Raw genomic sequence first — 26,608 nt, 5'->3', positions numbered from 1 at the left:
GGGGGCTGGAGAAGGCTCCCAGCGCGAAGCCAGCCGGTGCCCCGAGGGCGGAGGACAGGTGGTCGCGTGGCCACCGCCAGGTAGCAAACCGCTCGGGGGCTGCGCAGCGCGGTCCCAATGCTTCGCCCGCCCCGGGGCCTGGCTCACTATTGCCCACCGCGGGGGCGACTTGGGGCGAGCTGAACGGCCTGTGGCCGCACCCCCGGCCCGGGGCTCCTCGGCCTCTCGCCTCCTGCTCCCCTCTCCCTTCCGGCTGCCCCAGACGTGACCCCCGCGCAAGGTGTTGGCGCTGCGCGCAGCCGGGGCGCGCGTGATTAATGGCCCCGAGGTCGGGGGTGGTGCAGGCATGAGCCCCTTCTTGGCTCGGCCGGGGTGTGAGGGTATCCGGGAGGAGAGCCAGGTCCTGGCAGTGGGAGCCCCCGGGACCGCGGCGGCGGCGGCGCAGAAGGAGGAGGACGAGGAGGAGGAAGAGAAGTAGGTGACGCGGGCCGGAGAGGCTTGTCCCCTCCGGCCCCAGGGCCGGCGCCACGGCAGGTGCCCCGCGCCGGCAAAGTTTGGAGCCACGGGTGCCGCGCTGCGCGGTGCGCGGGTCCCTCCCCGCGCAGTTCCCTCGGTGGGGTCTGTGCCGCCGCCGCTGCCAGGGCAGGACAAAGGCTCATTAACACGTGATGGGACCGCGCTTCATAAATGGGACTGGAGCGAGAGGGAGCCAGAGACAGAGCGCCAGCGGAGGAAGAGGCAGGGACCGCACCAGCGTGGCGAGGCGACGGGCGTCAGTGCTGGCGGAGACCTGCGGCCCCACGCCGAGCCAGGCTGGGCGAGCGGGAGGACCCACTGAAGAGCCCGGGGAAGGGGCGAGGCTCGCGGGCGGCGGGAGAGGAGGGGTCGCCAGTCGCTGTCGCTGTCGCGGGCGGGCGGGCACTGGAGGCAGGGGACGCCGGCGCGCGGGCAGCGTGGACCGACTGACTTACTGACCGACCGACGGAGGCACACCCCGCTCCACCCCACCCCACCCCGCCTCGCCTCGCCCGCATCCCCGCGCCGGCGCCGCCTCCCTCCGGCTACTCCCTCGGCCACCCCTTCCTTCTGCACTTCTTTTCCGCCTCCGCCTCTTCTTGGCTCCGGCGGCGCCAGTGCCTTCCCCTGGCCCGGGCGGGGCGCCTCGGCTCCCGCAGAGCTCCGTAGAGTCGGGAGGAACGTTTCGTTCTAGCAGAGCAGCAGCCCCTGCGCTGGGCGAGAGGTGCCGAGGGAGCTTCTCCCGGAGGACCGGGGGATGCGAAGGGTAAGACCTGGCAGGGTTGCGTTTGGAAATACTTTTCCGCCTCCCGCCCCCTCGGGTACTGACCAGTGTAGTCCCCAAGTGTCCTTCGTGGAGTTCTTATTCCGTGTGAGCGAATCGTGCGTCGATGTTTACTTAGCTGTACAGCCCCAGCTTGTAAACTGTGGTCTGGGCTACTTCTGGAGCTTTCTACCATTTACTACTTATTGAATGTGTGTGCACCTCTGTGTACACTGATGTGTGTTTGTAGGAAACGTGTAACTGTGCATGTTTGAAAAAAATAGGCGCTTGAGTTGGTGCTGAATGTCTATAAACCGTATCAGCAACTAAGTGTTCCCAAATACATCGATCTGTGCACCAAACCTAGGAACTGCCTAAAATATTAAATGTCATATAAAGAAATGTATGTCCGATAATAAACTTTTGGTGTAGAAAAATAGCTGCAGGAGCCACTCTTTTTAAGGAAAAGTAAACGTACGTTTAACAGCTAAATTTAAATGTTGATGGAACCATTTAACCCAGAACAAGCCATTAGATGAGAAAAGTTGCTGTGTTTTTGAAAGCCATTTCTCGGTAAGGCTCACAATCATAAATGGATCGCCTCTCCAGTGGAAATATTGGCAGTGACAGACAGGAGAAACTGTCATTTGGTCATTTGAAAGTTTGAAAGCAACATGCATGCTTCTAATTTTAGTTTTAAATTGAACAAATGAGAAAAAAGTGGTAATCTGTTCATCATTTTGCCTCCCATCTTCTTTATTTCCCTTCAAATTAAGTGCCATTCTTGTCTTTGTTGTTGCTTCTTGATACATTAAGCATCCTTGGGCATTTAATAAGAGATTATAACAGATTTACTGGTTTTAAAGGTGTTGAAAGATATCTCTGTGGGTCCCATAACTTCTCCTCATTTTTTATTACCAAGTTAATATCGTTTCAACAATGGGGGAAATATAATTTCTTAGCGTAAACTCAGTAAACATTGAGTATGGGTGGGGGGACCACTGCCATCAATCTATTTTGCAGAATATTGAGAAGCTCAGAGCAACTAACCTTTAAGGTTCCCATAGGACTTTGTCTGATTTAAAGTGTTGCTTTTCTAATCCCACCCTACTGACAGTTTACAGGGGAAGATATACTGATTGATTTTTCTCTGTCTCCTTTCTCCCCCTGGTACTCCTTCTCCCTCCCACCATCTCTAACTCAGTTAAAAGCAATTTTATCAAAATAAAAGGCCACGCATAGTTTCTTAAGTGAGACAAATAATTTTCTGATTATATCCATACATGAACAGAATCCACGAGCCTCCAGATTTTTAAATGTTGCATACTGCAAGCGGTTACTTGTAGGCACGATAGCAGTTGCTGTAGTTGGGCAAGAGGCAAGAGGATGGACGTGGTTTTTAAAAACTAATCCATTTTAGGTTACCAACAGAACTTACTGTGAACAGATTCTTTTTGTTCCAAAGATGTCTCCCACTCCAGGCAAGGAGCAATCCTGGCTGAGGTACGTATCAAGTGTCTAATGGGGAAAGGTCTCATTGTGTTCCTAAGTCTCTGTGGGGGTAACGTGAGGCCCCAGGAGGGAAATGCTCAGTTCTGACCTTTCAAAAATAAAATTACTATGCTTGCACACTCATTGTTAGGAAGGCAAATTAGATATTCACGCCCCCCAATTTCAATAGATAGATTCGATATAGATGCCTATGAAAAGAATGTTATTCCTGGTCCCTTAAAAAACCAGATGATATTATTTAGTGTGGCATGTAAAGTTTTACATTTTGGTGCAAATCTGATTTCATGTTGGAGTAGTGCTTGGCTTTGTTTGTTATCCACTGTTTTCTGTCTTTTTCTGTTACCCTTTTCCCAGTGGACTCTGTGCCTCCCTGTCGCCTGTGAGATCGTGCCTCTCTAAATAAGCCTAGCTGCAGGATCAGTGTGTTCTTTTTGGCATTTCAAAATGTTAAAATAGTGAAATTGTTAAATGTTAACAAGATGAAACTGCTGGGAATGAAATTCTCTGGAAGAACCACTCTATCTGTGGCACATTACAGTCTATTCCAAAAGAAAACTCTTTCAATCCTACCTCTTTTCTCAAGAAGGAAGCAGCCCCATTGATTGTGGTGATAAGTATTTAGTATGCAGTGTCAGCTTATTAAGTACTAAGGCAAAGCCTGAAGAACTCTTTCAAAACAATCTTATGACATTCTTCTTTGCTTTGACTCAGGATTAACATGAACTACCAGGAAATTGAGACAGGCTCCTTGGTTGTCTCGCATGTTAGTGTTTGGAAGTAGGATTGAAATACTTGGCTGTTGAAGAATAAAGTATGATGAAACGGAACTTAGAATAGCTGTTGGTAGTTCACCACGCTTACCAAATGTTTCTTCCCAGAAAACAGTTGGCCTAATAAGAAAAGGGATTATTTCCCATAATTAGCTCTCCAGGAATGCTGCAAAAAAAAAAAAAAAAAAAAGAGTACTAAATTGAATTTGGAGATACCTAACAACACGTGATGAGTAAAACGAGATTTAGTGATAGCGTCTTGAATTTGGTTAGTCAGATGGAGCCTGTCCTTGAGGTTGCTGACTGTTTTTCTTGGGGTAATTATGTTAGCTCAGTTGTCTGAAGAACACAGATGAGAGCTTTCATTCCTGCAAAAAAAAAAAAAAAAAAAAAAAAAGGATGCTGTGTCTTCAGTGTAATCTGTCTCTTCTGTTTTTGTATTCATCATTTTCTAATTGAACTGACAAATGAGTTAGAGGGAAACCAGCCTTTGGGTTTAAATTATTTATAATTCTGCTTTTGCCTCTGAAAAGACCTGGACCTAACATTGTTTGAAAAACTGCTGGGGCCAAGTTTACATATTGCATATCTTTATTTTGAGGGACTACAAGCTCTGCTGGTTTTTCTTTTCTTGATTGAAGATTTGGTAGAGAACCTAAAGAATAAGAGGAAATCAAAACCAATTGATACACTTTGTATTGGCAAAATTTTAACTTCATACACCCCATCTCCAGTGCTTTCTTAATTCTCTTCTTATAGCAATGTTCACTTTCTATTATAACTGCGTGAATGCTGTTTCTGAGGTTTTGGGGGATAACTACACTTTGCCACTGAATTGTTACTTAATGTTTTTGATAATTATTTAATTCACTGATCTGTATCTTCTTAGATTAGATTGGGTTTAACTATTACATATTACAGGTCAACTCAGATTTCTCCCAGATATGTTTTAGACTAAAAGAAAGAATAAATGTCATCCGGAAAAATATATAAATTATATCAAATTATATCCCGCATAATTTTAGATGATTGGGATGTATGAACACACTTGTATACATATATATGAACAAACTTTTTCATAGGTGTGTATCATGCCTGACATAAAAATTTAGACCCATTGTCTTTATATATCTGAATATATAATTCAGATTTTAAATAAATACTACAAATTTGGGGAAATGTCCAAATTCAAGGCAGCTATGCAGCTGGACACAGAAGACTCAAGGCAAAAGAAGTATCCACCTTGCATTGAAACAAGGCTGTTCTGATTCTCCAGGGTAGTGGAGATCTGTTCCCATCTCAGGTGGTTCTAAGAATCTTACAAAGATGCCAGGATGGGCATAACTACCTTTGATTATACTTTTCTCATCAACACTGATTGATGTGTTTAATACAGTTTTCACCGGTCCTACTAGTTGTTTATTATTTTTGGAAAGGAAGTTGGGAGAAAAAAATACAAGATTATTATTATATCATAGAATGCATATTAATACCAGTGTATTTGTAATATACAGCACATTAATTATAGTGTCATCACAAATAAGTTTAAACTACAGGAAATACGTGAGGAGGGAGAGAAAAGGTTGTTTTTAGAGTTTTCCAGTGCCTCTCTTGGTACTACTCAAATAGTTTGATGTTAGAGAAACTCCTATCTTAAACAGGCCTCAATGGATAATAGGTATGTTTATGACCTATCAGTGATAATAGGTCAAAGCCATTACATAAAGTAATCTGTGATTACCTCTACTTTTTAACAGAAAATGTTTACTAAAAGCTTTCCTCGGTCATATTTCTTCGCTGCAAGGGTGCCTCATGCAAAGTAAAGTACATTTCATTATAATAGTTTTTCTAGCACAGTTGCCGTTACAAATATATTCTTGAGCCAGTTTTCGTTGATATTTTCCATATATTTGAAGTATTTTCCATATGGATTATTAACAAATAACGTCTGGATATCCTCTAATTTAAAGTTTCATTCGGACAGGTTAATTTAATTTAGTGAGCACGAGGTTCATTGTTTTGTTTGTATGGGTTTTCGAAGGAAGAATTGTTTACTCACCAAACCTGAGCAAATGGGCCTGGCAGAGTCAGAGCAGTTGTTCTGAAATACTATAAATTCTGGTGCAGCCCCAGCTGGAGAAATTTTCACACCTGCACTTTAGGAAAGCTTTCAAAATTTTGCTTTGTTTTGTTTTCTTTTGTTTTTGAATATGTGAGTTGAGACTGGTTAGATGGGAATCAATATTTCTTAGCTAAATCTTTGTTTTTTTAACTTATTGTGCTATTGCATTATATTCTGTAGTTTTGAATGAGTTTCCTAAGGTAGATTTTGCATTTTTTTAATCTAACAAGGGATTTAAGTTCCCTTTTCTCCTAACACAGACAGCAAATCATTTTTCCTAAGGGCACAATATTTTATTATCTAATTCTTATTTTTTCCCCTTGAGTTTGGATTCTTAATTGGGTAGAGTTTGGATTCATTGAGTAGAAATTTGATATCTTTGGCTTGATTCTTTACCATTATTATCTACTCCGAAAAGCATTTAAAATTTGTTTTTTACTTTAGAGATAAAGTGCAGTATAGTTTCCTAAATTTGACAATGTAATATCTATTTTTTTAATTCCTACTAGCAAATTCCATGCTATTGCTTTTTAAAGAAAAGCAGAGGCATTTTTCAAAGATGTGCCAGGCAATCTGTTGTGGTAGTTGGATATACTGGCAAACGCTTTCACAAACTGTGTATGTCAGTAGTATATTTAAATATAATTAAAATAAAATATAATTAGGAAATAATGTTTTTCAAAGTTTATGTTTAAATGGGAGGGTTCCCTTCTTTCCTCATTATTTCTTCATCTGTTCTTTTAGCCCATCTATTTAGAGAAGAAAATTGGACTATGAGTTCTATAAATCGAATTAAGTTGCAAGGAGTTTTACATTTAAATTGGTGACAAATTCCAGCGTGCTTTTTAAAAAACAAATTTCTCCTGGATATTCGTCTAGGAAATTTTATAACATTGATTTCTGTTGGCCAAGAGGCTAATATAGCAAGCGAACCAATGCCATAAGCAGTATGCCTTTGTCCATCTTGTTTGCTTTTAACTCAGCTATATTTAAAAGTAATCAACCTGATTTATTCGTTAGAAAAGAGACTTTATTTAATGCCACTATGATCTGTGTATTTTGGTTTATTCCAGTGTGGCTTGTGAAATGGACCAGATTTCCAACTCATTTCAATGCACTGCTACCAGAATATGTAAATGTTTTCTCTAGCATTTGTACAAATTGTGGTGAGCAAGCAGGATACATGTGGAGAAGAAGGAAAGCTAAACAATTTAATACATAACCAAAGTAAGCAAAAGATCGTCCAGAGAGTTCGGTGTCTTTGTCCATGTGGGAATTTGACTCTAGAAGACAGACAACTAGTTGTGGGAGTTCCAGCAAAGTTCTTACAAACAACAACCAGAAAAGGGAAAACCTTTGGATGATTGTAGTCCTCAGCGGAGGAAGTGAAGTATGAGTAATCTAAGATCCATTTTTATTGATGAAATAATTAGAAAGGAAACACTCTGCCCAAAGTTAGACATTTAAGTATTTTGGGATCCATTTCCATGTATTTATAACGTTTAGGTATTTTTGCAAGCTATATGTCAGCTATAAGTAGTAATAGGTTGCATAATTTAATTCTGTAAGTTAATTTGCTGCAGATCTGCATTTCTTGGGCCTACTGCACAATTCCCATTTTAGTTTGTTGTTTTCTGGGTGCCTCTTCTGTGACACATTGTTTTACAGTTTGAGGAAGAGATGAACAGAAACAGAAACATTTCTAGTTTAAAAAAATAAGCTGAATGTTAACTACCATTCCTGGTTTCCCGTTCTTTTATTCTCAGTCATCATGGGTTCTTTCACAGTGGAATGGAAAGAAATGGCTAGCAGACCTAGAGAGCTTTGCATAGACCTTGTAAATAGAGTTAGGAGAAAATGGTGTGTGGAGTTCTTAATTTATGTCTGCATGCTGGGTAAGTACATATTGTATCTTGAAGCCACTTTTCTCTGTTGGTCAACAATATAACAGTAAGTTTCCTGAAAAACTGCAGAGATTTCCTGAAAAAGTGCAGAGAAGCCCCGAATTGTAGACCGTTGAGAGGTTCCTTGAGAGGTTTCCCCCTCATTAGGTGATGTTTCTTTTCAGGCTAGACCGCAGAATTCTATTTCGGTCCCATAGAAATACCTTGGTTTTAAACATCTTCTTTGGGAAACTACTTTACCATCAGCGGGCTCCCTTAGCCATCCATTTCAACCTACACTCACAGAATATTCTTTCTTCCTATCCTCAATTCCTAAAGGTTCATTTTTTATCTGCCCCCTCAAGCATTTAGTCTTTCTCATAGGTCTCCATAAACTTCAGAGTGTGTTAGAATCTCCTGGAGGGACTTCTGACAACACACCTGTTCCCCAAACCCCACTATTTCTGACTCCATAGGTCCGAGGTGAACCTGAGAATTTGAGGTTTTTTTAAGTTCCCAGGTAATGCTGATACTACTGTTCGGGAGACCACCCCTTGGGAACCACTGGCCTATAAAATCACTCTGCATGTGCTCACAGACCACTGTGGGACGTCTCAGACTGTTCTTTGAGGTGTGTGTACCCTGGATGTCCAGCCTGTTCTCACCCATCTTATTTCTTAATTCTTCATCTTCATGTCACTGTTTCTGAATATTCACAGTTCCTCAGCTCGGTTCATAATCACGAAATTGCACCACACAAATCCTGGGGAGGGTTTGACTTTGAAAGAGTACAACAGAATCACCTCATGGTTTCAGTGACATCAAATCCTATCCTTGCATCCAATTTGTACACTTCTGTCTTAATTGAAACTACATTTCCAAAGCACATGTTTCATCTCCAGTGAAACCTACTTCTTCCAGTTCTGTTTGTATATAATTATTTGCATCTTGAAAGCATATTTTTATGTTTGTATCTTGCATGTTAGTACACACTAAATTTTTTTTTTAATTTCAGCTAAAGTGGATGGCACATAAGTACCTAATTTATAAAATCATGTTTGAAGGGAATCTGGATTTAAACAATAAAAACTGTCTTAAAATTATTCCAGTGAGAAGATGATAGGAAGGAAAAGGAATTATTTAGAAAGCTACCATATCCTCGATTTGTATGAGTATCTGGACAAATATTCATTTGTGAAATATTCCATTGTAGCCCCTGTAATGATAAATAATTTTCCATTCTTTTTCATCCCAGAACAATGGCCTGTGTTGGTGATTTCATATTTGAAAATCAGAAAGCCAAATGTTTCATAAAATAGAAATGAGTTGGGTTTGTTATTAGAATTGATTTTGGGCTCCTGAGATATTCCCATCTTACTTTTAGCATCTCTTGGCATAAACATACTATTTGTTTCCAGTAAAACTACTTTCCTTTACTCATCCTTAATTACTTTCTTGGGGCAGACTTCCAAATATTCACAATTAATTTTATCAATATATTAAAGTTTCTCCATGCCCCTTTGCCCCAGAAAAGCAATTAAAAATGTAGTTTTTGTAGGCAATAATAATAACCCATATTAACTCTCCAAAACATATTTTCTTATTTATGTTTTAATTAATTTGGTTGTAAAATACATAAAATGTTGTAGCAGGAGGAGAAGTTGCTCAACCAAAGCAAGAACTATGTCCACTGAATAGAATAACAAATTGATTCCTGAGGGCTTATAAAAGCCACTCCATCTAGTGGTTGAATTTTCACATAACTTCTCTTGATAAGTGGTTTTGAAAACACACTTGCACTTGGAGGAAACCCCTTTGGGAAAGATTAATGCATAATAACAGGCATTCGAGGGAAGGAAAAAGTTCATTATAATCACAACCTCATAGATCGTCTTTAAAGGTCTATCAGCAGCCTGTAATCGGGATTCATTCAAGGCTGTGCGTGTCACAAAAATCTCTTTGTTTACCATTGCTGTGTGCCAAAACAGTGAGGTTTATAACACACACCCAGGTTCCACAATGATTGGAATAAAAAGTATATTCCTAATCTTTGCCTCAGACTTCCACTTGCCATCGATATAACTACCGGTTAACGATGAGATAAAAGGTCCTGGGATGAAGAATTGTTGATGCCTTTTTATTGGGGCAGTTGTTTTTGTTTTTGTTTTCTTCAGGTGGATGTTTGTATGAGACCAAAACTCAGTTTTAATTCCCTTATAACCGACGGACTTTATGCCAAGGAAAATGATCCACAGTTAGACGCCTTTTAGCTAAGATAGATCTGCCACGTCGCTGACGAACACCTACATCCGTTTAGTAACCAGTTATTGAGTACCTACCCCGGGCCGGACACTGTGCCTGGCAGAGGACACGTGAGGCATATAAGACAGGTCTCTCCTCTCAAGGTGTTCATGATTTGAAGGGTTTCGACACAAGAAAGACCGACACAGGGTGACTCAGCAGTGCCCATTCTCTCTTGAGGGAGAAAAACTCAAAGCATCTGTAGGAAGGGGGTTACACAACCCAATTACTGGGCTACGCACCCCATACCATTGGGTGATGCAATACGGTAGGCCTATGACATGTGTTCATATCCGATTCTATTCTGTCATCTGTGGGAGGTGAAGGACAGATGGGTGGCCTTTATTGGACAGAGTCGGGGGAGAGGGAAAATCATTTCTCTTGCTCCCCGGACCTGTCCCCCTTACACAAGTGTAATACGTGGATATGTATTTCATGTCTACAGTGCTAGGCACAGAGTATGTGCCCAATGAAAACGTGATACATGAAGCAGATGAGGGCATATAACTTTGTATCCATCAGCTACATGGCTGTCGGGGACACACCTTTGTGCTCTTTGGGGACCAGGAATCTGTCACAAGCACTCCCTTGTTGGAGCCTTACAAAGGTTTACAGAATTTCTTCAGCCTTGATTCCAGCTAGCATCTTAGGAGCGGGCCTCAAAGAGTCATCTTCTGTCTGGGCCCAGCAAAACCACACTGCTCATGGTGGGAAACTGAGTGATTTCAAGTTGAGTTTGAATTTCTCCATATGGGAATGAAAGCTTCGAGCTTTTGTTTACTAACCATCATGCCCCATTCAGCCCTAAACAAGGTGTCCTCTCCTTTCCCTACTGGTATTGTAGAAACTGTCATTTCTGTCCACAGTCCTTACAGTTGACTCAATGAAGGGGGAAAAATCTAATTTAAAAAAAATGGTGGCAAAGACAAGTTAGACTTTTTTTATTATTTGCCAACAGTCGCTGAAAATAAAGTGCTAATCCAGGGTTAGGATATATAGTTTATAGTTAATTATCATTATTTTTTCCCTGAAGACCACAAGGCAAGGGTGTTTTGCAAGCACTATGGGCAGTCTTTTTGCTGTCAACAGATCTTTCCTTCAGATTTTAGTCGTTTGCTATGTAAAATGATCAGCTACTGTTTATTACCTCCTTTCCCCAAAATCAGTGCTTCCCCCTTAGAAACCAAGAAAAGGGTCTTATGTAGTTTCTGGACCTCAAAGTTAAGAGCAGTTAACTTCTAATTACTCAGCCCTGGATTGAGTTCTAGTTCTGCTCCTCTAGTTAGAGAGAGACCTAGAGTTATTTTACTACTCCAAGCCTCAGTTTGCTCCTGTGTAGAATGGGGATCGTGATAGCACCTAATGCATGTAAATATTTAAAAAATAATATATATTCTTATCACAAACATTCTAATGCTCCTTATTACATTATTGGGGAATTGGAATCTTCTCTATTGTGCATTTATTTAATCACCCAAAACATTCTATCACTCTAAGATTTGAAACTAGAGAAACAAGACGTAATTTTTCACTGGGCTTAATTTGTATGTTCGTTGATTCAAAGAGAATGTACCTCATTGAAAGATGAAGGAAGAAACGGAAAGGGATGCTGCACCACTGAACAACATGTAGCAAACTTTATTTTATTATTTTTTTTTATTTTTTATTTTCAGCATAACAGTATTCCTTGTTTTTGCACCACACCCAGTGCTCCGTGCAATCCGTGCCCTCTCTAATACCCACCACCACTCCCTTCTCCTCCCTAACTCCCCTTGTCCTCCATGCTATTTGTTATGCTCCACAAATAAGTGAAACCATATGATAATTGACTCTCTCTGCTTGACTTATTTCACTCAGCATAATCTCTTCCAGTCCCGTCCATGTTGATACAAAAGTTGGGTATTCACCTTTTCTGATGGAGGCATAATACTCCATAGTGTATGTGGACCACATCTTCCTTATCCATTCGTCCGTTGAAGGGCATCTTGGTTCTTTCCACAGTTTGGTGACTGTGGCCATTGCTGCTATAAACATTGGGGTACAGATGGCCCTTCTTTTCACTACATCTGTATCTTTGGGGTAAATACCCAGTAGTGCAATTGCAGGGTCATAGGGAAGTTCTATTTGTAATTTCTTGAGGAATCTCCACACTGTTCTCCAAAGTGGCTGCACCAACTTGCATTCCCACCAACAGTGTAAGAGAGTTCCCCTTTCTCCACATCCCCTCCAACACAAGTTGTTTCCTGTCTTACTAATTTTGGTCATTCTAACTGGTGTAAGGTGATATCTCAATGTGGTTTTAATTTGAATCTCCCTGATGGCTAGTGATGATGAACATTTCTTCATGTGTCCGATAGCCATTTGTATGTCTTCATTGGAGAAGTGTCTGTTCATGTCTTCTGCCCATTTTTTTTTACATGATTATCTGTTTTGTGTGTGTTGAGTTTGAGGAGTTCTTTATAGATCCTGGATATCAACCTTTTGTCTGTACTGTCATTTGCAAATATCTTCTCCCATTCCGTGGGTTGCCTCTTTGTTTTGTTGACTGTTTCCTTTGCTGTGCAGAAGCTTTTGATCTTGATGAAGTCCCAAAAGTTTATTTTCGCTTTTGTTTCCTTTGCCTTTGGAGACATATCTTGAAAGAAGTTGCTGTGGCTGATATCAAAGAGGTTACTGCCTATGTTCTCCTCTAGGATTCTGATGGATTCCTGTCTCACGTTGAGGTCTTTTATCCATTTTGAGTTTATCTTTGTGTACAGTGTAAGAGAATGGTCAAGTTTCATTCTTCTACATATACTGTCCAGTTTTCCCAGCACCATTTATTGAAGAGACTGTCTCTTTTCCACTGTATATTTTTTCCTGGTTTGTCGAAGATTATTTGACCATAGAGTTGAGGGTCCATATCTGGGCTCTCTACTCTGTTCCACTGGTCTATGTATCTATTTTTATGCCAGTACCATGCTGTCTTAGTGATCACAGCTTTGTAGTAAAGCTTGAAATCAGGTAACGTGATGCCCCCAGTTTTGTTTTTCTTTTTCAACACTTCCTTAGCGATTCGGGGTCTCTCCTGGCTCCATACAAATTTCTGGATTATTTGCTCCAGCTCTTTGAAAAATATTGGTGGAATTTTGATCGGAATGGCATTAAAAGTATAGATTGCTCTAGCCAGTATAGACATTTTAACAATGTTTATTCTTCCTATCCAAGAGCATGGAATGGTCTTCCATCTTTTTGTGTCTTCTTCAATTTCTTTCATGAGTGTTCTATAGTTCCTCGAGTACAGATCCTTTACCTCTTTGGTTAGGTTTATTCCCAGGTATCTTATGGTTCTTGGTGCTATAGTAAATGGAATCGATTCTCTAATTTCCCTTTCTGTATTTTCATTGTTAGTGTATAAGAAAGCCACTGATTTCTGTACAATGACTTTGTATCCTGCCACGTTACTGAATTGCTATATGAGTTCTAGTAGTTTGGGGGTGGAGTCTTTTGGGTTTTCCATATAAAGAATCAAAGAATCATGTCATCTGCAAAGAGAGAGAGTTTGACTTCTTCATTGACAGTTTGGATACCTTTTATTTCTCTTTGTTGTCTGATTGCTGTTGCTAGGACTTCTAATACTATGTTGAACAAGAATGGTGAGAGTGGGCATCCTTGTCGTGTTCCTGATCTCAACGGGAAGGCTGCAAGCTTTTTCCCATTGAGGATGATATTTGCTGTGGGTCTTTCATAGATAGATTTTATGAAGTTCAGGAATGTTCCCTCTATCCCTATACTTTGAAGCGTTTTAATCAGGAACGGATGCTGGATTTTGTCAAATTGTAGCACACTCTAAACTGTTGCTTCCTTGGCAATGAACTGTCAGATAACCTATCTCCTGGGTTCCAGGTGTTTTTTGGGCTGACTTTTAATGAACAAATTTCACATACATGATAAAGATGAGCTTATGGAGTATTTTGTATATGGACTGGGCTTCTATTGAGTTGAAAATTTTGCAGTTTTTAAGGGAAAGCTGCATCTATTATGCCTGGTTACTTTCTTTATAGATATGTGGAAAAAGTAGCCCTCTTTAAAAAAAGAGAGACAAAGGCACTTAGTAAGAGGAAACATCAGAACAGTAGAACAAAATTAAATGGTAAATGGAGAAATGGAATTGGTTATGAAAGTCAACAAATCATTTCACTTGTATCATTGCCTTTGTGATAGACTTTTCTTACAGCATCATCACCTAATAGTGAATGTTTAATCTGATGTAGTTTTAAAGCCATCATTTTTTTAAGCCCTAAAATTCTTTAAATTTTAACAAGCTTTTAAATGTTAAATAATTAGGCATACTTCAAGTTAAATTTGAACAGAAATATAGCCTTATTAGTGCCTTAATGTCTATTTAGATCATATTAATTGATATATTTTCATGAAATATATTTTCTTACTAACAAAGACCAGAGAAAATTGTGCATTTAATAACTTCTATTCCACATTGCCAAATATATGGAAAACTAAGGCTTTGAGAACCAACCGAGCATTACCTACATAATGGGATTTTCTTTTATATATGGGAAAAGGAACTGACATTAATACAAGGAAGAAGGATTATGTATTTTTGCCTGAATTATCAGGATAATTAAGTCAATCCTTTACTTCTCTTTGCTGTAGAAGATAATGCAAAAAAGCTACAAAACTATTTTAATAATTCCAAAACTTTGATGGTTATATAAGACTTAGAAAAGACTCAGTTGCTCATTCAGCCATAGCAGAAGCATCATTCATCCAGCTATGGTGTTGGCTCATGAGATTTGCCATGTATACTGAGGACATGTCTTAGACATAATGCAATTATAAGGGTCAACTAAAAATTTCCTACTAACTTTAGAGAAATACATTATCAAGTTATTTTTTCTTGATCAAATTAGTAGAAACCAGACTTGTTCCCAGAAATGAATGGAAAATAACAAATACATCCACTGGCACCTTCATTCTCTTGAACCCTTCACAAGACTCTTTTATGAAGCTACCTAAGCAGAATAACACAAAGCCAACAAAGAAATAAGGGAGAATAACAGGGCTCATTTAAGCATGGGCCTGGGACCCCTGCTTAAACGGGGTCTTGGACTCCTATCAACTTAGAAACCATGAGCTTGGCATTGTGTCCTTAAAGCATTTCTACACTTAAGATATTACAGAAGGAGCCGGGGGTAGGGGCTGCGCTGAGACAGTCTATAAGTATATCAGGAGCACTGATCCTTCTGATGCTTCTAAAGGATTTTCAGCCCAACTAGTCATGACATCCTGCAGGGATACCCAGAGAGGCTTGCACAGTCCAGAACTGCAAGGATTTTTACTCCAGTACAACAGTGATAAGTATCTAACTTACTGAAATGTATCTCTAAAACAAAGAATGTCTTCAGTAGGGCAGTGAAAACTAAAATAACCTGCTGTTGATCGTATTGATATAGAAAAGACTTTATTTGAAGTCTTGTTTTGTCACTCAATGTTCACCCTAATCAGGACATGGATATTTTATACCCTCAGTGGTCACAGAAACAAAGATGTCGACTCTAAGTAGACTTTAGAACGCTTCATGCTGCTCATGTACCCAGAATGTTTCTTTGATGTATTACCATAGTTGCGACTTATATAAGTTTAGGGGTAGTAGATGGAGAGACAATTGTGCACTTAGTGAGACGGACAAATAGATAATACCATTCCAAAAATTTGAAGTTTCTTTTTTTAAATAATAGATTCAACACATTAAAATATTTTTATTTTTCTAAAGATATGATTTATAGCTTAAATTACTAGAATAAGTTGTTTATATTTTTAGAAACAGAATTCTAGGAAAATCCTTAAATGTCATTCAGTCATTGTTTTACTCTAACAGTAATAAAAACCAACTGCTTCTTTAATAGGTGCATCTACGCATCTTGCTAGAAATTTCCAATTATGATTTTCCCAGTAGCAAACAAAAACAAAATTAATGGCAGCTGCATCCCCCAAAGCCTAAACTGTATTACTAATGAACTCTCAAAGAAAACTCTCAGTGCAAAAAATAATCAGGTGAAAATTACTGTAATAATCCAAAGGTAGAAATAAAGGAAAGAATTACTGAAATGCAGAGGACCACTTACCCACCACGATTCTGTTAACTGGTAAAATTGCCTACTCACCGTGGTACTTTGACATTACTAAAATCCTTGAACTGCACAAAACCCATGTATACTTTAAAACTGTATTCCTTAATTAAAGTTGGCTGATACTGAACAGAAATTAGTCTATATTTCATAACCACACCATGCTCCAGCTCAGAGTTAACAAGTGACTGTGTTTTAATGAAAGTGCTTGGTTGCATTTAATTGGGAAATTGTGATCACACAGGTGGTAACCTTAATGTAGAGTAAATCCCAGGCACACATAGGTTTGTGTTGCTGAAAAAAGATGTGTGATCCTTTGTCTTCACTGAAGAAGCTTTGTAGCTCTTCCAGATACTAAAATTTTAATCTTTGAGGCCATGCCAATAGGCAGATTTACCTGGATTGGCAGGGATAGGAAATAATGATTTAGTAGGAGCTAGTCTTAATTACTATTGACAAAATGCCTTAATTTGGGTTTGTGAGAAGCTAGAAGGCTTGAATATAATACAGAAATCAAAATGGCTTTATTCTAGTTACTGTTAATTCCTAAAACCATGCATAAAGCCCAAGAGCAAAAATTCTGGAGTCTGAGAGTCTGGAGTCTGTCAGCTACAAACTCTTCATCTTCTGGACAATTTGCATTAACATCTAGTGACCTCCATTTCCTTATCTGTGAAATAGGGATTAATAAATAAGCATCTAATAAAGTTGTCATGACAATTTGATGATAGAATATGTGTGAAGTCTCTGGTCTCCTGGAGTTAAATAATTCTATATAGACCGCCCATAACATTTCCTCCTCCACACATGCACCCATGGGTGCATCTTCTAATTCCTTCATGCTTTAAGTGCTGAGACAAAAATAAAAATTGAATAAGCAGCCTATGATCTAATAAGGCAGTGTGCTATCTCAAAACAATATATGGCAAGAGTCATGGTACTAGGTAATGATGAAAAAGTCATATTTACTGAAGACTTAAATTTTGTGCCAGACACTATGTTAAGTACGTGATCTGCTTTTTTTTTTCATTTAATTTTTAGAACAATCGTATAACTTAGGCAATATCCTCCTCCTCCTCATCCCCATTTTGCAGATGAAATACTGAGGCTTATCGACATTAACTCCTTGCCCAAGTACAAGTCGCATAGTAATCTTGGTCTGCTAACTCCTAATTCATCGTTTTCCCCAGTACTAGTGTTTTGACTGGTTGGAATCAGCGGGGAAAAGAAGGGAGATAGTAGCATCCTTGGCTCAGGTTAAAGGGATGATGGCTCATTAAGATTAAAAGCAGCTTTGGACCCCAGCATGTAGCTATTAAAAACTTCAAATGTGGCTAGTACCAGGTGTTGAAGTAATAATATTTTGGATACACTGAGTTAAATAAAATATATCATTAAAATTAATTTCACCTTTTACCTTTTCCTTTTTACCTAGGTAGCAGAAACTTTAAAATGCATATGTGGCTTTATATTTTTATTAGACAGCACTTGCTCTAGAACCAGAACATTTGGGTTTGTTCTGGCTTGGTCACCTACTAGCTTTGTGAATGGTGAATTCCTTACCCTCTCTGTGCCTTTCATCTGTGAAATGGGGATAATAGCGGCACCCACCTCATAGGGCCATTGTGAAAAATAAACAGTTCCATAGACATAAGAGGCTCAGGAGGCCGCCTGCACATAATAAGCTCTCCCTTAGTGCATAAAAAGGGAAAATCAGCAAGACTTTGAGGTCTGCTTGATTATAGAGGCCAAGAAAGAAGAGGTGTTCGGGGCGTTCAAAGTATGAGATTGGGCAGCTAATATGATTAGTCATAATTCCATTAGAAATGTGAAAAAAGACAGGACTGAAGGTAATTTGCGGCAGCACTATTTGTAACAGCAAGAGATGATGAACAATGTAAACCTGCATCAGAAAGAGGCTGGTCACACTCATCTAAGGGATACTTAAGGCACCTGCTAAATGAGGAGAGGTTTTGTGGACCAATGGGGAACTGTCTTCATGCATACTTTTAAGTGGAAAAGCAAGGTGCAGAATGGTAGGTGTGGTATATTAGTATCCGTTAAAAAGAAAATAAAGAAAGAATTCATGTATTTGCTTGAGTATACATGGAATATCTCTAGAAAGAGTAACAAGGGTCTTCTTGCCACCGGAGAGGAAAACTGGATGGTTGAGACATGGGGATGGGAGAGACTGACTTTGCTGTGTATCCTTCTGTTCCTTTTGAATTTGGAATCATTTCGTTGTAATATATGCATATAAATGATCAAAATTTCAAATAAGTTCGTTTTTAATTGAGAAATGTGAAGGACAAGTTAGTTACTTGAAATAAGCGGACTTGGGAGGGAGGTCCTGGACTGGCTCCCAGTTTCAGTTTTCAGGCCAAATACCCATTGAATTAATTACGTTTCTCTCCTCTGATTTTTAGAAAAGACAAATAAGTATTATTAAATCACTGCTTTTATGCACCAGTTAATAAAATTCAGCTGCCATCTCTTAGGTTCATGTGAACATTTCTAAGGGAGACTAGCCATCTCTTTCTTCTCTGCTATCATGTTATCAGGCTGGTGAAACACAGAAGAAAAAAAGATACCATTCCTGTGCTTGGAAACCACTTTTTAGTTATTGAAGTAGATATGTAAGCTCATGATTAAATGATACAGTGAGCCCTGTAATAGAAGGGAAAACTGGGGGAATTAATTAGTTCTGCCTGGCAGGAAGGGCTGGCCAAGGGGATATCAGAAATGGAGGTAAGTTTGGCACCAGGCCTTGAAAGATCAGTGGAGCAGAGATCTTGGAAATGCGTATTTCAGACAGTGGGAGGCTCAGAGGGAAGGAGGAACGTGTGTAGGTGTGACCCAAAGAACAGCAGGGCCAGTGAGCTCTATGTTGGAGTATGGGTGGGCGTTGAGAGGCCAAAGTTGGATATGAGGATATGCCAGGACCATGAACAGCTCTCTCACAAATTGTGGCTATTTTCTGTGTCCTTCAGATGGTGGATGAAAACTTTCATGTGTAAATGGAGTTGTTTAGCAAATGTAAGTTAGCAGAGATTGGAGTTGACTCAGAAGACAGCCTGGACCCAGGGATAGTAGAATATAGAAAGGTGGACCACATTCAGCACCTTGTCCCTATTCCAAGTTACTAAATAAAGCAGAAGGAAAAAAAAAAAAAACCACATTGTGATACTTAAGGTATTCATTAAATTTTTCATCTTTGCCTCCATGTTCTGTCTCCACTCACTAATCCTACATACTCTTGGCATAGACATCCTTTCCTTGGGGAAGCCTCCTTCTGCCCCCCAAGACTAGCCGCCCCCAACAGTGTCTGGTGTATCTCCAGTCATAGCTGTCACCACACTTCATCATAATTACCGGAGTCAGCTGTCTGTCTTCTGCCACACTGTGTACTCCATGTGATAGGGACTCTTGCTTGGTACTGTACATGCCCAGCCCCTAGTGCTTACCTACCACAGAGCCTGGCACATACTGGGTCCTCCATAATTTGGCGAATGAATGAATGAGTGAATCATGACTTCAGATAGGTAGGATTTCTGTATTTTAGCGGGAGAACTCAGAACATTTTCATTTGTTCCAAGATACTAACTATCCCACAGCGACCCCACCATACAGTGTGATATATTTAAAAAAAAAAGAAAAATATAACTAGGAAATAAAATGTCAGTTTTTATGATTATTTTAAAATTATTATAGATACCACTTAGTAATTCTAATATCATTATAAGCGAAAGAGCCTAATAGCTGTGTTTTAAAGAGAATTTATAAATAGTAAAATCAATTCCCTGGCTGTTTATTTTGAAACAAACACCAAATTGTTTATCTTAGAATTCAAGAGCTCTTAAAATTTGGCTCCCTTTTCTTAGTTATCCTTATTTCTGATGCCATCTACACGGAAGCCTAGATGATACAGCATTGAGGCCTGCTTCCTGTCTCCCAGCATGCTTGTGTCACCGCAATGCTCATGAGGGACACTGTCAGGAAACGCTCTCCTTCATCACTGCTTCCCAGTGTTCAGGATCTTGGTCTGCCCAGGAGCCTCAGTGCAAGCTTGCCCTTCGTGACATTTTTCTTGGTTGGTGTAGACATGTTCAAAGTTCACCTCAGCCATGGGTTGGTCCAAATGTCTCCTCTGGGGGAGGAGACTGTCTCCTCCTCCGGGGGAGGAGACAGGCCAGCATCCAGGTCTTCCTCCCATGGTCATCTGTTCCTCTGGTTCTCAGAAGTCTCTTCCTCCCCCTTCATGTTCAGCACGTAGGCTGCACACAGTCCCTGATTCCATACAGCCTCATTCTTTGGTTGTGCTGTACATTCAGTCTTACTGGTGTGACAAGGTGATAAAGTCTTTAAGAGCAGTAGTTGTGTGACATGTTGCTTTACCACGTCCCCACCAGCATTAGGATGCTGTGTGTCTGTGGTGGTAGAAGCCAGTGGTAGACATTTCCTAATAACTATGAGGTGTGTGCCACGCCCAACACACCTTTCCTTCTGCTTGACTGTCAGACCCTGGAGGTCCGTGCAGGATCACACAGTGACTTAAATCCAGACAGCTTCAGTAATGAAAGAAATGTGTTTCTAGTGGGCGCCTCCACATCGCCAACTCTGGGTGGCTTTTCTGTGACTGACTGACTCATTTTGTTGACTGAAGGTGACAAGGATTTTATCTAGACTCAGAGACAGGAATAAAATACCATGATGGTACACGTTTGGGATGTTTATAGTCAGTTTTTAAAACATTATTATGATTCTCCCAGGTTTTTCACCATTGAGCTTTTTTGTTTTCCCTCCTGTTAGGACTCCCTGCTGTGGGTCTCTTTCTCAGTCCTTTTGAGTTTGGCCTGATCCAAGACGGAGGTGATGAAGTCTATCCTAGATGGCCTTGCTGATACCACCTTCCGCACCATCACAACAGACCTCCTCTACGTGGGCTCCAATGACATTCAGTACGAAGATATCAAAGGTGACATGGCATCCAAATTAGGGTACTTCCCACAGAAATTTCCTTTAACTTCCTTTCGGGGAAGTCCCTTCCAAGAAAAGATGACCGCTGGAGACAACGCCCACTTGGTCCCGGCAGACCAGGTGAACATTACCGAATTTTACAACAAGTCCCTTTCATCCTACAAGGAGAATGAGGAGAACATCCAGTGTGGGGAGAACTTCATGGACATGGAGTGCTTCATGATTCTGAACCCCAGCCAGCAACTGGCCATCGCCGTCTTGTCCCTCACGCTGGGCACCTTCACGGTTCTGGAGAACCTACTGGTGCTGTGTGTCATCCTCCATTCTCGCAGCCTCCGCTGCCGGCCCTCTTACCACTTCATCGGCAGCCTGGCCGTGGCCGACCTCCTGGGGAGCGTCATTTTCGTCTACAGCTTTGTTGACTTCCACGTGTTCCACCGCAAAGACAGCCCCAACGTGTTTCTCTTCAAACTGGGTGGGGTCACCGCCTCCTTCACGGCCTCCGTAGGCAGCCTGTTCCTCACGGCCATTGACAGGTACATATCTATTCACAGGCCCCTGGCCTATAAGAGGATCGTCACCAGGCCCAAGGCCGTGGTGGCGTTCTGCCTGATGTGGACCATCGCCATTGTGATCGCCGTGCTGCCTCTCCTGGGCTGGAACTGCAAGAAGCTGCAGTCCGTTTGCTCAGACATTTTCCCGCTCATCGACGAAACCTACCTGATGTTCTGGATCGGGGTCACCAGCGTGCTGCTGCTGTTCATCGTGTACGCATACATGTATATTCTCTGGAAGGCTCATAGCCACGCAGTCCGCATGATTCAGCGCGGGACCCAGAAGAGCATCATCATCCACACGTCCGAGGACGGCAAGGTGCAGGTGACACGGCCCGACCAAGCCCGCATGGACATTCGGCTGGCCAAGACCCTGGTCCTGATCCTTGTGGTCTTGATCATCTGCTGGGGCCCTCTACTTGCAATTATGGTGTACGACGTCTTTGGGAAGATGAACAAGCTCATTAAGACAGTATTTGCGTTCTGCAGTATGCTCTGCCTGCTGAATTCCACCGTGAACCCCATCATCTACGCTCTGAGGAGCAAGGACCTGAGACATGCTTTCCGGAGTATGTTCCCCTCGTGTGAAGGCACCGCGCAGCCTCTTGACAACAGCATGGGGGACTCGGACTGCCTGCACAAGCATGCCAATAACACGGCCAGTGTTCACAGGGCCGCAGAGAGCTGCATCAAGAGCACGGTCAAGATTGCCAAGGTGACCATGTCTGTGTCCACAGACACGTCTGCCGAGGCTCTGTGAGCCTGACGCCTTCCTGGCAGCACAGGAAAAGAAATTCATTTTTTTTTTTTTTTAAAGCTTAAAATCTAGAAGAGTCTGTTGTCTCATCGGTTATATTTTTTTAAGTTGACCATGCTCAGTGAAAGGGGACTGTCACCAGGATCGGTTCTCAGTTCTGTAGCATTTCGACAGTGTAGGTACCGAAACTCAGTTCTTCAGGGGTTTACAGTGAAGAAAGCCAGCTGCTGATGTGACCGAAGCTTCTTCAGGGTCTCAGCAAAATGGGAGAGACACGTGTGGCTACATGGCCTGAAGTCTAAGGACCCGTAGGAAAACATCATCAAATGAGTAATGCCTTTGTAACCACAACTCTCGTTATAATGTGAAATGTATTTGTCCCTAAGTATCAGAGATGTCCATTTTTACAAATTACAGTACTAAAGTAGAGCTCTTTTGTAAAATGTGTCGTGTCATGTGAGATGTGGATCCGTGTTTACTGTGTGTTATTTATATTCGTCTAGTTCAGCAAAACTGGAAGGTAGATTTTCATGAGAACAATGGGACACAAGCGGCAGATATACACCAGTGAGACCACTTTTTTAAAAAAGTATTGCCCGTGACTTGAGAAACCTTAATATTTTTTTCCAATCTATTTAAATTTGACACTGAGATACTCATAAAGGTTTATTTTTCTGTTAACAACAAGAAGAATCTGAAGACTATCCAGAGCATTGAGCAGAATTCACTGACACTTAAACATTTGTTAGCCCTGCATTTTCATACATGGACATTTATTATCTTCTGGACTATGGCTGTTCTGTTGGGTGATGGATTACAAGCAGAATGGAAGAGAGAAGGCATATTGACTTTTCCGGCTGACATATCTGACTTTCTTTAGTCTTTAGCTATTACTAGACCTCTTAAGACAGCATGTGTCAACCTTAATGTATATTGTTATCACTGTGCAATTGCTGTTTACTTGAAGAGTACTGCATTCTTATATTCCAGGTTTCAGTAGATTTCATGCCTGGATGGCCAAATGAGTCTTCATTTTTTCTTAATTGAAAATAAGTATTGTCTGGATCAGTAAAATTATACCGTGCGTGAGTGTGACTATAAATGTGTGTGTGTTTCTATCCTGTAACCGTTACAGTCGTGTCCTAAAGTGAGAAAACTGTGACCAAGTGTAAATCGTACCACTTGCTGCATACTTGCACATGAATTCAGTTTCTAAAATTGAGTTCTTGATGAAAGCTGTTTGGTAAAAATACCATAAACATTCATAAAATTCCTCCCCCACCCCCTCACCCCACCAAGGGATTGGGTCAAGTACTACTAAACTGACCTTTAGATATTTCTTAAGACTCGTGTTTACCAAGGAATGATCAATGACAAACACGCAAGTGAAGGTCTGTATTTGCCATGTCAGTGTTGGGAAATGAGTGTCTTGGTTTCTGAGCACCTAAGGTCTACCAGGTCTACAGGGAGGTAAATCATCAAAGGGAAGCAGTTCTAAAGAAATCCATGATGACATTTATTGTCGGAACGTGGAGCAGTGTGATCCCGTCTAAGCAGCACTGGACCCCGCCTGCTGAAGGAGGACTACCCAGTCTGGTCCTCGTGGCTAAGGAGGCCGGGCAGACAGTGGTGAGACAGAAAAAGGCAGTGAGGAGCAGACACCCTTGCGACTGAGGCTTGGATGACATACGGCTGCTTCTATGCTTTACCCAGATGCCCTTGGTGACAGCTCAGGACCCAGCTTTGACTGGGTAGGTTTGGGCTAAGAAGTAGGCTTCTCCTCTTTTCCTGGTAAGCAAGATCTGCTAAAGTATAAGCTGAGCATGGCTTGCTTTCTTCTTGTGCCCCAGCCTCATACTCCTTAATGGTGCCATGGGTGCTCAGAATAAGGCCTTTTTCCCAGTAAGCATTAATATTGCTTCAGAAGTTACTTGACCCTGACCAATTTTACTTACAAATAGTCTTCTTATACAGATAAAGCATGGCTCCTACAGGACCAAGAGACCTGCCTAGCATGAATTAAAGTGGAGAGCTAGCATTTATCTGGTGATTTCCACTCTCTAGATAGATGAGCAGTCTACTGAGGCACTGTCCTTTTGTGGCAGTATATGGTCTGCAGCTGAATGTGGCCTGTGGGCCAAGCTGGGATGGATTTAACTGTCTGTACGTACAGCTCAAATCTGCCTGCTGGTAGCCTCATTTTATCTCTCTGTGATATGCAGGGGAGGGCTCAGCATGCTGGAGGATGAATAAGCTCTCTTTAGGAGAAAGAAAAAAGATCGTTTCCAAAAGCTCACCAAGGTCTGGTTCCACTGAAGAACTGCCATTCTTTCGTCCCGCATTACCCCGAATATTAATACACATGTCTCAGAGCTCACCAGACAGCACCAACTCTCTGCTCACAGCTATGAAGACCTGGTGAAGACGAAATTCTCATTATTTGTAGGAAAATTCCAGGATTCATTTTTGAAACTGTTTATCTGTGTGTATGCAATATAGATTTTTATGGTGTGTTGTGCTTTCAAAGATCTGAATCACATATAACAAATTAAGGGACAATGGGGCTGATGGCACTAAACTTGGTGCTTATTGATATTCTAAGAAATATCTGTGAAATACCATCACATATGTGTTACACTACCTTCATTTTAAAACTCTTCAATTAGTTTGATTCACTTTGATGCTTTAGTATCATTTCCCGACCCAAGAGACTCAAATGTTCTCCCTAATGAGTAGACTTATTAGAATTACCATTCATCAGTATCATTCATTACCTAGTCCCTTAATTAGGCCCATTAACTTAAATATAATTTAAATTTCAAATAAGTCTTGTAAGGTCTGACTTCAGACTTACCTACGTTCCTCTGAGGGTAACATATTTGTCCTGACCGTGCATTTCACTATCACACATGTCTTCAGAAAGGGCCAAATTCCTAACCTATTCAACTTCTTCAGAGTAATGATGAGTCTTTCATAATACACCAATAGTTTCATTTAGACAAAGAGGGCTGTTTACAAGAAACTCTGATTTTCCATTATGTAGGAGATTTATGGAAAAGAAACATGGATCTGGGAGAAGCTGCAGACATACGCCTACACTTGAGATGATACCCAAGCCTCCCCACCACGTTGAGTCAAATCTACCTGGCATTAAGTGTCAAGGAATTTTGGCTGCCTAAACCCACGTTGCAGGAACCAGGCCCAACCACCAGATGAGAGTTAGGCCCTGGATGAGTAGCACTCTAGTTACTGTCCTGTTGTTTCATTTCTGCCATCCCACATCTGTAAAAGAGCCCACTGATACCATGCGCAAAATTAGATTTCTCACAATCTAACTGTATATTTGTATGATATTTTAAAATCTCCTAAATGCTGGGCAATGGCTATTAAGAATTGTCTTGCATTGGCCTTCTGATGAAATGTTAACAATGCCTATTGTAATATAGACAAAACATTTTATCTACTGATTGGGGCTGAATGTATGTAAATAGGTTTTAAAAAAAAGTCAGACATTTAAGCAGTGGCCTACAAATCAGTACTTTTCAGATAGAAGGGTTTCTTTACATTGCTGTGGCATCCTACAACTGATCTTCCTGTAAACTTAGTGTACTAGGCTTGCTGGGGATCCAAGTCCCCAAGAGAGGAAACCTTTTCTTGTGATGGTATGAATCAAGATGCCAGATTATCTGGATTCTTACTTCCGATGTTTCAACTGGGAAACGGAACTCTTTACTGTCTGTAAATCTAACATTATTCCTTTTCCTCTTAGAAGAATATGGTATCGTTAGATGCCATTGAGCTGGTAACACCCTTGCAACCGCCGTAATATCTTCGTTAGTAATATGTATAATACTTTGTACACAGGTACTAGTAAGATTGTTATTCAATGTAGCTTCAGTCATTAAATTACTAGAGCAAAGTAGTACTTTCATAATATTTACAATGTATTAAGCCCACACTATATTTTATTTCGATGATATAATTAAATTGTTATTTATTCCAAGAGAAAACATCCCATCATGTCTATTGTCCAAAGTTACCTGGAATCCAATAAAAATTCTAGATTCTCATGAAGAACATAAAATGCCTTTGAATTCTGCCTTATTTCACAGTCTAACATTAAAACACTCAGGATTTAAGTTCTGAAAGATTGTTGAACAACTGATTTGTTCCCAAAAACACTTAGGACTTTGAGAAATGAGGACAGATTGGGTTAATGTAGTCATTTTTAACATAGGAAAAACATGCATAAAGTAATCATTTATATAATTAAGAACAAAAGCCTGCCATGCTTTTTTAAAACATTATTTCATTAAGGGGCTTAG

General features: G+C 40.7%; 1 protein-coding gene across 3 annotated transcripts; it reads left to right on the top strand.

Moving 5' to 3' along the window:
- Positions 1-24,729, top strand: CNR1 (cannabinoid receptor 1). 3 transcript variants are annotated; one of them, XM_047735085.1, is made up of 3 exons: positions 507-1,282; positions 2,700-2,782; positions 20,805-24,729. In XM_047735085.1, the coding sequence occupies exon 3, from the start codon at positions 20,868-20,870 to the stop codon at positions 22,284-22,286; it is 1,419 nt and encodes a 472-aa protein (XP_047591041.1). In that variant the 5' UTR covers positions 507-1,282; positions 2,700-2,782; positions 20,805-20,867; the 3' UTR covers positions 22,287-24,729. The 3 variants fall into 3 exon arrangements, with proteins under 3 accessions (XP_047591042.1, XP_047591041.1, XP_047591039.1); XM_047735086.1 differs by lacking the exons at positions 507-1,282; positions 2,700-2,782 and adding an exon at positions 1-80; XM_047735083.1 differs by lacking the exon at positions 2,700-2,782.
- Positions 24,730-26,608: the final 1,879 nt, after the last annotated feature.

Source organism: Lutra lutra, chromosome 6 (genome assembly GCF_902655055.1).
Source record: "Lutra lutra chromosome 6, mLutLut1.2, whole genome shotgun sequence".
NCBI classification, from domain to species: Eukaryota; Metazoa; Chordata; class Mammalia; order Carnivora; family Mustelidae; genus Lutra; species Lutra lutra.
This window is presented reverse-complemented; position numbering and strand designations above follow the sequence as displayed.

Excerpts from the sequence above, each read along its gene's own strand:
- CNR1 (XM_047735086.1), top strand. The coding sequence starts at position 20,868 with ATGAAGTCTATCCTAGATGGCCTTGCTGATACCACCTTCCGCACCATC.